Raw genomic sequence first — 13,330 nt, forward strand, 5'->3', positions numbered from 1 at the left:
TCATTTGAGACTAAGTTTAACCGAATCGGTCTAGCCATCTCCGAGAAACCGATGTGACTGTTATTCTGAATTTAGATACTTCCGCCGGGGCTTCTGGAACCGATGATGGTGGCCAATGTGACCAAAGAGACTTTGAATGGCTGTTAATGACCTAGTACTACAAATCGAAGCAGTTGTGGTCACATTTTGGAAAAATTTTCACCATTATACATTCATTGCAGAATTTCTTAAAATCGACATTTTCTGCGTGATCGTACTCATCACCCTGTAATTCCGGAACCGGAAGTCGGATCCATTAGAAATTCAATAGCAGCCTATGGGAACGTTGCACCTTTCATTTGGGACTAAGTTTGTAAAAATCGGTTCATCCATCTCTGAGAAAAGTGAGTGAGATTGTGTTCGCGTACACACACACAGACGCACATACACACACACATACATACACACACACATACATACACACACACAGACATTTGCCGAACTCGACGAACTGAATCGAATGGTATATGTCACTCGGCCCTCCGGGCCTCCGTTAAAAAGTTGGTTTTCAGAGCAATTGCAATACCTTTCTATTGAGAAAGGCAAAAAGGTGCGAAAAGTCCCAAAAAGTCGATTTTTATAAAAAAAAATTTTTCGAGATAACATAAAATCTCGACGTTTCATGCATTTTAAAGATGTTTGGCATCAAAAATACAAATTCGATTTTTGAAATTTCATGGGGTCCCCCCTTTGAAAAAAATTTTGAGTTCCGGCTTATATGGGAATTTCATGTGTGACCGGACCGTTCAGTCTATTTTTCCGGAACCATACAAGCGATCCGTGCGAAATTTTACAGACATCTGTGGGGATAATATAGCTATCATTTGGGACTAAGTTTGTGAAAATCGGCCCAACCATTTCCGAGAAACTGATATGAGTTTGCTAGTTATGAAAGATGGCCGCTTTTCCCGGGCACTTCCGGAACCGTCTATGGTGGTCAATGTAGTCAACGAAAGTTTGTTTGGCCGTCGGTGACCTAGAACTGCAAAGTTAAGTTATTTGAGAGACATTTTAGCGAAATTTTTACCTTTTTTGCTTCCATCGGGGTATCGGTTAGAATCACAATTTGCTATGTGATCGCACGCCACAACCCGTAACTCCGGAACCGGAAGTCGGTTGGGGATAAAATTTAATAGCCATTTACGGGGACGCAATACCTTTCATTTGAGGTCAAGTTTAGTCGAATCGGTCTAGCCATCTCCGAGAAACCGATGTGACTGTTACTCTGAATTTGGATACTTCCGCCGGGGCTTCCGGAACCGATGATGGTGGCCAATGTGACCAAAGAGACTTTGAATGGCTGTTAATGACCTAGTACTACAAATCGAAGCAGTTGTGGTCACATTTTGGAAAAATTTTCACCATTATACATTCATTGCAGAATTTCTTAAAATCGACGTTTTCTGCGTGATCGTACTCATCACCCTGTAATTCCGGAACCGGAAGTCGGATCCATTAGAAATTCAATAGCAGCCTATGGGAACGTTGCACCTTTCATTTGGGACTAAGTTTGTAAAAATCGGTTCATCCATCTCTGAGAAAAGTGAGTGAGATTGTGTTCGCGTACACACACACAGACGCACATACACACACACATACATACACACACACATACATACACACACACAGACATTTGCCGAACTCGACGAACTGAATCGAATGGTATATGTCACTCGGCCCTCCGGGCCTCCGTTAAAAAGTCGGTTTTCAGAGCAATTGCAATACCTTTCTATTGAGAAAGGCAAAAAGGTGCGAAATCGGCAAAGTCCCAAAAAGTCGATTTAAAAAAAAAGATTTCCGAAATAACATAAAATCTCGACGTTTCATGCATTTTAAAGACGTTTGTCATCAAAAATACGAATTCGATTTCTGAAATTTCAGAATTCCCCCTTTGAAAAAAAAAATTGAGTTCCGGCTTATATGGGAATTTCATATGTGACGTGACGATTTAGTCTATATTTCCGAACCCATATAAGCGATCCGTATGAAATTTTATACACATCTGTGGGGATATTATAGCTATCATTTGGGACTAAGTTTGTGAAAATCGGACAAACCATTTCCGGGAAACTGATGTGAGTTCGTAAATTTTGAAAGATGGCCGTTTTTCCCGGGCACTTCCAGAACCGTCTATGGTGGTCAATGTAGTCAACGAAAGTTTGTTTGGCTGTTGGTGACCTAGAACAGCAAATTTAAGTTGTTTGAGAGACATTTTAGCGAAATTTTTACCTTTTTTGCTTTCATCGGAGTATCGATTTGAATCACAATTTGCTATGTGATCGCACGCCACAGCCTGTAACTCCGGAACCGGAGGTCGGATCGGGATGAAATTAAAGAGCCATTTACGGGGACGCAATATCTTTCATTTGAGACCAAGTTTAGTCGAATCGGTCTAGCCATCTCCGAGAAACCGATGTGACTGTTATTCTGAATTTAGATACTTCCGCCGGGGCTTCCGGAACCGATGATGGTGGCCAATGTGGCCAAATAGACTTTGAATGGATGTTAGTGACCTAATACTACAAATCGAAGCAGTTGTGGTCATATTTTGGAAAAATTTTCACCTTTATACATTCATTGCAGAATTTCTTAAAATCGACATTTTCTGCGTGTTCGTACTCATCACCCTGTAATTCCGGAACCGGAAGTAGGATCCATTAGAAATTCAATAGCAGCCTATGGGAACGTTGCACCTTTCATTTGGGACTAAGTTTTTAAAAATCGGTTCAGCCATCTCTGAGAAAAGTGAGTGAGATTGTGTTCGCGTACTCACACACAGACGCACATACACACACATACATACACACACATACATACACACACACAGACATTTGCCGAACTCGACGAACTGAATCGAATGGTATATGTCACTCGGCCCTCCGGGCCTCCGTTAAAAAGTCGGTTTTCAGAGCAATTGCAATACCTTTCTATTGAGAAAGGCAAAAAGGTGCGAAAAGTCGATTTTTATAAAAAAAATTTTTTTTCGAGATAACATAAAATCTCGACGTTTCATGCATTTTAAAGATGTTTGGCATCAAAAATACGAATTCGATTTCTGAAATTTCATGAGGTCCCCCCTTTGAAAAAAAATTTGAGTTCCGGCTTATATGGGAATTTCATATGTGACCGGACGATTTAGTCTATATTTCCGGACCCATATAAGCGATCAGTACGAAATTTTATAGACATCTATGGGGATATTATAGCTATCATTTGGGACTAAGTTTGTGAAAATCGGCCCAACCATTTCCGGGAAACTGATGTGAGTTCGTAAATTTTGAAAGATGGCCGCTTTTCCCGGGCACCTCCGGAACCGTCTATGGTGGTCAATGTAGTCAACGAAAGTTTGGTTGGCCGTCGGTGACCTAGAACAGCAAATTTAAGTTATTTGAGAGACATTTTAGCGAAATTTTTACCTTTTTTGGTTTCATCGGAGTATCGGTTTGAATCACAATTTGCTATGTGATCGCACGCCACAACCTGTAACTCCGGAACCGGAAGTCGGATCGGGATGAAATTAAATAGCCATTTACGGGGACGCAATACCTTTCATTTGAGGCCAAGTTTAGTCGAATCGGTCTAGCTATCTCCGAGAAACCGATGTGACTGTTATTCTGAATTTAGATACTTCCGCCGGGGCTTTCGGAACCGAGGATGGTGGCCAATGTGGCCAAATAGACTTTGAATGGATGTTAGTGACCTAATACTACAAATCGAAGCAGTTGTGGTCATATTTTGGAAAAATTTTTACCATTATACATTCATTGCAGAATTTATTAAAATCGACATTTTCTGCGTGTTCGTACTTATCACCCTGTAATTCCGGAACCGGAAGTCGGATCCATTAGAAATTCAATAGCAGCCTATGGGAACGTTGCACCTTTCATTTGAGACTAAGTTTGTCAAAATCGGTTCATCCATCTCTGAGAAAAATGAGTGACATTTTTGGTCACATACACACACACATACACACACATACATACATACACACATACATACACACACACAGACATTTGCCGAACTCGACGAACTGAATCGAATGGTATATGTCACTCGGCCCTCTGGACCTCCGTTAAAAAGTCGGTTTTCAGAGCAATTGCAATACCTTTCTATTGAGAAAGGCAAAAAGGTGCAAAATCGGCAAAGTCCCAAAAAGTCGATTTCCAAAAAAAAAATTTCGTGATAACATAAAATCTCGACGTTTCATGCATTTTAAAGATGTTTGGCATCAAAAATACGAATTCGATTTCTGAAATTTCATGGGGTCCCCCCTTTGAAAAAATTTTTGAGTTCCGGCTTATATGGGAATTTCATGTGTGACCGGACCGTTCAGTCTATATTTCCGGAACCATACAAGCGGTCCGTGCGAAATGTTACAGACATCTGTGGGGATAATATAGCTATCATTTGGGACTAAGTTTGTGAAAATCGGCCCAACCATTTCCGAGAAACTGATATGAGTTTGCTAGTTATGAAAGATGGCCGCTTTTCCCGGGCACTTCCGGAACCGTCTATGGTGGTCAATGTAGTCAACGAAAGTTTGTTTGGCCGTCGGTGACCTAGAACTGCAAAGTTAAGTTATTTGAGAGACATTTTAGCGAAATTTTTACCTTTTTTGCTTCCATCGGGGTATCGGTTAGAATCACAATTTGCTATGTGATCGCACGCCACAACCCGTAACTCCGGAACCGGAAGTCGGTTGGGGATAAAATTTAATAGCCATTTACGGGGACGCAATACCTTTCATTTGAGGTCAAGTTTAGTCGAATCGGTCTAGCCATCTCCGAGAAACCGATGTGACTGTTACTCTGAATTTGGATACTTCCGCCGGGGCTTCCGGAACCGATGATGGTGGCCAATGTGACCAAAGAGACTTTGAATGGCTGTTAATGACCTAGTACTACAAATCGAAGCAGTTGTGGTCACATTTTGGAAAAATTTTCACCATTATACATTCATTTTCTTAAAATCGACGTTTCTGCGTTGATCGTACTCATCACCCTGTAATTCCGGAACCGGAAGTCGGATCCATTAGAAATTCAATAGCAGCCTATGGGAACGTTGCACCTTTCATTTGGGACTAAGTTTGTAAAAATCGGTTCATCCATCTCAGAGAAAAGTGAGTGAGATTGTGTTCGCGTACACACACACAGACGCACATACACACACACATACATACACACACACATACATACACACACAGACATTTGCCGAACTCGACGAACTGAATCGAATGGTATATGTCACTCGGCCCTCCGGGCCTCCGTTAAAAAGTCGGTTTTCAGAGCAATTGCAATACCTTTCTATTGAGAAAGGCAAAAACCAGGTTCGGTTTCCTAAAACCGACCCGATACCGCTGTTTAGAATACATTAACACGAGTTGAAACTCGTGCACACATGTAAACGGTGCTGAGTGACTCGGTTTGGTTTTCAAAACCGACACTCGGTCGTGGTTGTGATTTCGTTTACCGTGTGAACGAAATCAAAACCGTACACTATGTGGATCACTCGTTTACACGTGTTGAGACTTTGAGCACCATACCAGTGAATGTACGTACCGGTTGGTTTTCTTACCCACCTCTGGTAACGAGCCAAGGTTTTCATTGTCTGCACTTCATCAGCCGTAAATACACCAGGAGGCTGATAAAAACGGGTCTTTACTGTACTGTTATCATTTATTTCCAGCAACACATGGATTGTCTCTATCATCACAATATTATCCCTTTGATTTCATTACTCATTATATGCACTATATGGTTTTATATTGCTCATTACCATAATTAAATTCATGGTATATGTTATATTAATTGCTTTGTTATATAATATTCATTATGAAACATAATTTTATTACATACAATATCCTGATAACATGTAATGCTGTAAACACACTATATAACCATTGAATATTGGGAAGGGATGAGAGCAACAGGGTATCATACGAATTGAGGACTGGACGAGGGAACGTGGATAGCCAGCGCAAGTCACCTGAAGGAAACTTGTTTTCTTCAGAAGGTCTTATATGAGTTTGACGCACCCTTCTCAAAACAAACCATCAGGTGGGCAAAGCATGTATAGCGCAATTGTTTACCTTTTGACTGGAATATTATTGTTGGAAGGAGCTCCTTTCCTCATTTTTCCCCTGCGGGGTGTGTGTAAGTGTCACTGCTTACGGGACCGTCCAACCCTTTTTGATTTCCCTTTAGTAACAGCAATAATGTGAAGGTTTCACGATAAACTATTTTGAGGCTACTGTAAGTCTACCCGCATTCACTGGAAAAACCTTGAGCTGATGGTGGCTTCAAATCACATCACGTTTAATGGAAATAAAGTGATTTGTAGAGTTAATGTCAAAAAATTGATGCTTCTGAATTTTACCGCCAAAGAATCTATTTTTGTGTATTGTTAAGAATTTTCCACGTTCAACAAGTTACATTTTATAAGAATTGATTGAAGAATAATAGAGATAAATGCACGAGAAAATGATAAAATTTAATATGAATGACAAAAGGCCCCGTAACCCCAGCTTCTCGTATTCTGACAAAGGTCAAAAAGGCTCGGTTCAATTTCCAAGTTTTTTTTACATTAGAAAAACAGCAAAATATGTTTGATTTGCACCACGGAGCAGATTTTTTTTTTAAATAAGGGAATTTGGGACAAAATGATCCAGTACCCAACATTCCAGTATTTTTCTAGAAACAACGAAATCACCATTCAAGTACTAAGATTATTTCCTTTAAAAAGAGGTATGAATTGTAATTTTCTGATTGCTACTTCAAAAGTTATAGCATTTAATATATTTTTCCTCTATATTTTCCCATAGCAGCATCAAATTCAAAAATTTCAAGCGAAGTGGGCGGGAGTCTAGAATTGTCCAAAGGATGTGAAATTTGGCATTTGAGCTTACTTTGACATTTGTCACAATATGAGAGGGGAGCCCTAGAGAATTCAAAATATTTTTTTGCAATGCCCTATTATTGATAAATCATGAAATTAGTCAATTTGATGTTCCGAACTGGTTCTAATGGCCAAACTGGGATATGGCCCAGAGGTAAATCGAAGGATTTACATATAAGATTTTTAATGTACATGATATAATAAAGTGAAACTTAAAGCTAGACGTTTAAAAATAATCGAAATGGGTTTTATGATCTTTACACCCCACCGAAAATCCGTATAAATACGGAACCGGTTATCTGACCTGACCAAAATATGAAGCCTATGAAACTTTAATAAACGATTCGCAATATTTATTTAACTAATCATGAGAGTACTGGAAAGATCCTTATACTAATATTATCATTTGAGTTCTAGGTGTTTAGTTTATATGCTGGATATCAAGGACATCGCAAACCTCATCATAAAGAAGCTTTCAGGCAAAAGCCGTAATTCTGCCAATTATCAATATTTTGTTTTTGTAATCTAATGCTTATTACTTCCACTGGAAAATATGCTACAGTAAAAAATTATTTTTAATGTAATAAAATATTTGCTACATATCTTTATAAATCCAAACTCTCGCGAATTTTTCCACACAAGAACGACTGCTTACAAATGTCAAGAGTCAAGTGCAGTCAAGATAAACCAGGGTACTGATTGGTTTCGTCGGTGCTGAAAAATCGGTGTACACGAAAACACACTTTTGAAAAAACACGTATGTGTATTTACAAAAAAAATAGCAAATAATTATGTATTTTCGACAATATTGGTCTGATTTACAAGTAATATTTTATATGTACTTGATTCTATGTTGATTACTCAAAAACTCAAGAAGTTTTTCGTACTTATTATACAATCGTTTAAGTTAAATAATAGAAACAGTACCTTATTTGAAATGTAACACAAACTAATTGTTTTGTTTTATCTGTGGATTTCAGACTCAAAAATGGATATACATGTTGTGCTTAGAATAGTATGGTTAGCTTCAATACTTATTACTGTATTGTGTGAAGTATGATGAGTGTTTTTAGTATTTTGTAACATTTTGAACTTTAAGCTCCATTTTTTCAGGATCCTTTTTCATGCCCGGCAGGATGGGAGTTGAAAGCATTAAACTGCTTCAAATACTTTAGCGTAAAGCATTCTTGGGAGAAATCAACAGAGCTGTGCAAACGGTAAAATATTAACATCACAAAAGCTTATAATCTTAAGCCTTTTAATTTTGTAGATATGGTGCGGAGCTTGCAACTATTAATTCTGTCGAGGAAAACGAGGCCACGAGGGAAATTGCTCTTTTCGGTGAATCTAGAGGGCGAACTGCCAACATGTACTGGTTGGGGCTAGCATCTTTAGATGATCTTCGGACCAACACTCTAGAATCAACATCTGGTGGCTTAGTCTCTCAATACGCAGGTTTTTGGGCGCTAAGACAACCTAATCCCATTGCGGGTGAATGTGTCGCTGCAACTAATGCAAACAGCACGCAGTCATGGCAACTGGAGTCATGCGAAAATCTTCTGCCGTTCATGTGTGGACGGCCTGCTTGTCCTCGAAATTCGATCAGATGCTCCAATGGTGAATGTATTAACCATGCGTTCAAATGTGATGGAAACGATGACTGTGGTGATGGTAGTGATGAACTGGATTGTCCAAATGCATGTCAGTTTCACATGCAATCAGGTGGTGATATCATTGAATCACCTAGTTTCCCACAGAAGTATCCAGCATTGAGTAGATGTAAGTGGACGCTAGAAGGACCACAAGGTACTAATATTGTTTTACAATTCCAAGAGTTTGACACAGAGAAAAATTTTGATATCGTTCAAATATTGGTCGGTGGTCGAACTGAAGATAAGGCTGTATCTTTGGTGACACTGTCCGGTAAAAACGATTTGAGCAGCAAACCGTTCATCACTGCATCGAACTTCATGATCATCAAGTTTACCACGGATGGAAGTGTAGAACGAAGAGGATTTAGGGCAACCTGGAAAACAGAGCTCCAAACATGCGGTGGAACCTTGCAGGCGTCTACCCAGGGTCAAATACTGAACAGTCCAGGGTATCCAAAGAGTTATCCAGGTGGACTTGAATGTCTCTATCTAATTAAAGCACAACAGGGAAGAGTAATTTCATTGGAAATTCACGATCTGAATTTAAATGACGATAAGGATATTATTCTTATTCGCGATGGGGACAACGCTCATAGCAAACCAATAGCGCGTCTAACGGGTGCTACCATCAACGATCGAAGCAAGGCTATTATTTCTACTAGTAATAATTTGTACGTATTTTTCAAAACAGCATTAGGTAACTCTAAGAAAGGTTTTAGTATGAGGTACATGCAAGGTTGTGCCGCAACTATAATTAGTTTGAATGGTACTGTTAGTTCTCCGTCTTATAACCTAAGCAATTATCCAAACAACCAGGAATGCTATTTCAAGATAAAAAATCCGATAGGTGGTCCACTTTCGCTGCGTTTCAAACATTTCAATGTGCATAAAAGCGACGAGGTTCAAATATTTGATGGATCGTCTACATCTGGATTGCGTCTTCATCCAGGAGACGGGTTTAAAGGAAGCTCTGTTCCAAAAATAACACTAACGGCCTCATCAGGAAACATTCTTATAAAATTTATCACTGACGCATTACACAGCGATAAAGGGTATTCAAATTTGATTTGAGAAAAATTTCAATATCAGTGTACTATCTTTAAAAATTTTCCTTCGTAGATGGTTGGTTGAGTTTTCTGCAGATTGTCCAGAGCTGAATCCAGGTATCGGAGCTTTGGCGTCCAGTCGGGACACTGCGTTTGGAACAGATATCTCTTTCACGTGTCCAGTTGGTCAGGAATTTGCCACTGGTAAACATAAAATAGTAACTACATGTCAAAACGGTGGAACTTGGAGTGTCGACTATATCCCGAAGTGTCAAGGTATGATAAGTTATCGCAATATCTGATTGTGTGTGAATATTTCATGATGAGATTTTTTTTGCAGAGGTGTACTGTGGACCAGTTCCTCAAATTGATAATGGTTTTACAATTGGTTCTACAAATGTCACATATCGCGGTGTTGCAATGTATCAATGCTATGCCGGTTTTACATTTGTATCAAGCAACGTCATCGAGAAGATCTCATGTTTAGCAGATGGAAACTGGGAGCGTCAACCGTCATGTCTTGCCTCACAATGTCCAATGTTATCAGAAGTATTACACGCCAACGTTACTATTTTAAACGGAGGTGGAAGAAGCTATGGCACAATTGTTCATTATGAATGCGAACCAGGTTATCAGCGCACCGGTCAACCTGTTTTAATCTGCATGTCTAATGGAACCTGGAGCAGTTCTCTTCCTATGTGCATTCGCGAGAGATGCCACAGGTAACCTGATAAAAGTCTTCACATACATTAAATTGCATTTTTTTTAATTTTTTCAACAGATTTCCTGAGATCGAGAATGGTTATTTTGTTGATCGCACCCGGCAGTATTATTTCGGAGACGAAGCCCGTATACAGTGCTACAAAGGTTATAGACAAATTGGATCCAGCATCGTAAAATGTAACGCCAACAAAAACTTTGGAACACTACCAAAGTGCGAAGGTACAGCTTTTGAAATTTTTGGTGAATTCTTACCTAATAGTGCGAATGCTTCAATAGGGTCAAAAATGGATAATATAATCCCGCTTTTATGATATACAATAGAGTGACACTTTCTAAATGAAATGATTTTTTTCCAACCGTTTAACTTTAAAAACGATCCAGAGCGATGCAAAACTAGTCAACACCTCAAAAACTAATATCGATCTGTATCATCTAAAACCTGTTTTCTCTGATCGGAAGCAGTTAAACAGTTTGTTAAACAGTTTTGCAACATGAAGGTCTCAAAAAAAGAATTAATATTCAGTTCTGTAGAATATTAACCCTCAAACGCTATAACCCCAAAATTTTCCATTGCCGCATTTATTTTTGACCCGGCGTAAAATTCAAAGTCAAATATCTCTAAATTAAATTGATCAATTTTAATATCTGTTTTACATTGTAGTTCAATGCTTATCTTAAATAAATATATATATTCACATTATTCACTAATTAATATCACTATAAAGGGTCTTTAACTTCCGGAGCAAGAGCGAAAGTAGACTGACACGTTTGCTAGTTGATATACGAATGGCGCTTCGTCTGGAAGCAATGTATTTTCTTGTTTATGATACATATTTACAGTCTATCATTAGAGTAGCGCATGTTGGTTAACAAGCGAAATCAACTGTGATTATTTTGATACCGGCTTGAACCTTCGTTCGAACAGTCTTTCTCAAGGCGACCTATATTTTCGCTCGGTCAGTCTTTTTCAAGACTATCTATATTTTTTCGACAATTAGTCTTTTTCAAGACTACCTACTTTTTCTACTCAACCAGTCTTTTTCAAGACTAAAACATTTTTCAAGAACAATTCAGCCTAAAGAAATATTTAATTCTTCCAACATGCCTGGGTCCTTCCAGAAAGGCCGTGTGTCAAAAATTAAAGCTAAACGGAAAAGGGTATCTTCTCCACCCGAAAATTCAATTGACTCCAGCAACTCATTCGATGTTTTATCCGAATGTGAAGCTGATGAAATTTCTAAATTTCCTAGCATTGCGCATAATGCCAATGAGAAGAAAACGCAATAGACCTTTCTCGTCCGACCTAACCCCCTTTTTTCTTATTTTTATTCAAAAGACTACACATTTTTAAGAATATTGCCGTTTAAATGAGACTATTTGGAGCTATCGTGATTTTTTAATGATTTTTTTAAATTTGAAAAATGCAAGAATGTTGAGTATTTTTTTCACCTTTGCAAGAATGGTGGGACTCAAAATGTGTGTTTAGGCAACACTGTTTTGTATATTTTTGCTTGAGTTCCTGGCAACGCGGCAAATGAAGTGGTGAGTCGCGGTACAAAGTTCATTGGTTATGTAAACAAACTAAAGTGAACCTCTCGGTGGAGAACATTGCATGATAATGTTTAACCTCACTTTTTTGACAGTTCAGAGAGATTGTTTACATGGTCTTGGAATTTTTGTTGATTCGATCATAGTATGAAAAACTTGGTTTGGTTCGCTGCCAAATGTTAACACTTTCCAAACAAGGTCGCTCAGCTGTAATTTTTTATTTGATGTCGGCATCATACATTGTTCCGTTAAATTTAACATTTTTACTTTTCATGTACATGACTCATTGTAGAAGTAAGGAATTTCTAGCCAAACATTTGAAAAAGGCCCACTGCCAAATGCATACAAATCGAATTTTCATGTTCTCTATTAAAATCCTGGGACAAAACCTGGATATGTTTTTTTCTGTTCATTTGATCTCTTGTTTTGCATAGCCACTCTTTCTTCCTCACATATTTTAAATGTACTGGCTGCATTTGACAGTTCCCCCTGACTGCATTTGACGGTTCCCTTTGGCTGCATTTGACATTAGGTTTTTTCGTATCCACACGTCACGTCCCAGTTAAAAACTATCTATCTGGCCATGTGCATAAACATAACGTAACAATGGATTATGAAGAATTTAGATAATGATTTTATAACAAATTATAAAAGGGCCCGGCTGATGTAAAAGTCCTAACTAGCAATACACTTATCATAAAATGATTATAATGGATTATTGTAACTGATTCCGAAAGGATTATAAAGGCAGTGAAATACTTACTCAACGAATTAAGGGGAGTGTCTCATGTAAACAATATGCGCAATCAAACTAAATAAAACAGTATTAAATTTTACATAGAATTATAATGAATTCGACCAAAACTTCTTTTGGATTAAAGGCTAAAAGGTCAGCTACGGCTGGTGGTGTTGCTGCAATCGGTTTGCCTTCGGCCACGTTGGACACATTCGGCTAACGGGAATATTCAGCGATTCCGATTCGAAGGAAGCAGCGCCAGTAGCAGACTGCTTCGGTTCAGCAATACGCTCCGGTATCGGACGAAGCTAACACTCCGGCAGGACGAAGGTTTCAATGAGGGGCTCAGGCATAAGTAGCAGAGTCCTTGCACTTACTGCTTGTCGAGTGAACAATTCCGACGAAACCACTGCCACTCTCGCCAAGCTTGATCACCGTCATAAGTGCGACGCCAGCGGTATAGTGCCAGGAATAGTCGAGAAGAGTGCCAGGACTAGGTCTGTTCCAGTACCAGGAGAAACTGGAAGTACTCCGGAGAAAATCGTTCCTGTACTCTCTTCTTCTCTTTTTTCTTCTTCTGGTAGCAAACCGGAGTAAAAAGGAGCAAATATTTTTGCTCCTGTTTATTCCGGAGTGATTTCCGTGTACTGGAACAAACCTACTGACTTGCCGAGAGCTACAAGATTAAATAG

At 38.9% G+C, this 13,330-nt stretch overlaps 1 protein-coding gene across 1 annotated transcript in view; it reads left to right on the top strand.

Annotated features, from left to right (window-relative positions):
• The window catches only part of LOC131682967 (uncharacterized), a 646,631-nt gene that overhangs the window by 199,555 nt on the left and 433,746 nt on the right, over positions 1-13,330 (top strand). Inside the window, exons 3-8 of the mRNA XM_058964798.1 lie at positions 7,914-7,987; positions 8,047-8,150; positions 8,204-9,637; positions 9,705-9,907; positions 9,972-10,353; positions 10,413-10,573. Coding sequence (XP_058820781.1) covers positions 7,922-7,987; positions 8,047-8,150; positions 8,204-9,637; positions 9,705-9,907; positions 9,972-10,353; positions 10,413-10,573 — 2,350 coding nt within the window. The 5' untranslated portion in view covers positions 7,914-7,921. The remainder of the gene's footprint in view (positions 1-7,913; positions 7,988-8,046; positions 8,151-8,203; positions 9,638-9,704; positions 9,908-9,971; positions 10,354-10,412; positions 10,574-13,330) is intronic.

Source organism: Topomyia yanbarensis, chromosome 2 (genome assembly GCF_030247195.1).
Source record: "Topomyia yanbarensis strain Yona2022 chromosome 2, ASM3024719v1, whole genome shotgun sequence".
NCBI lineage: Eukaryota > Metazoa > Arthropoda > Insecta > Diptera > Culicidae > Topomyia > Topomyia yanbarensis.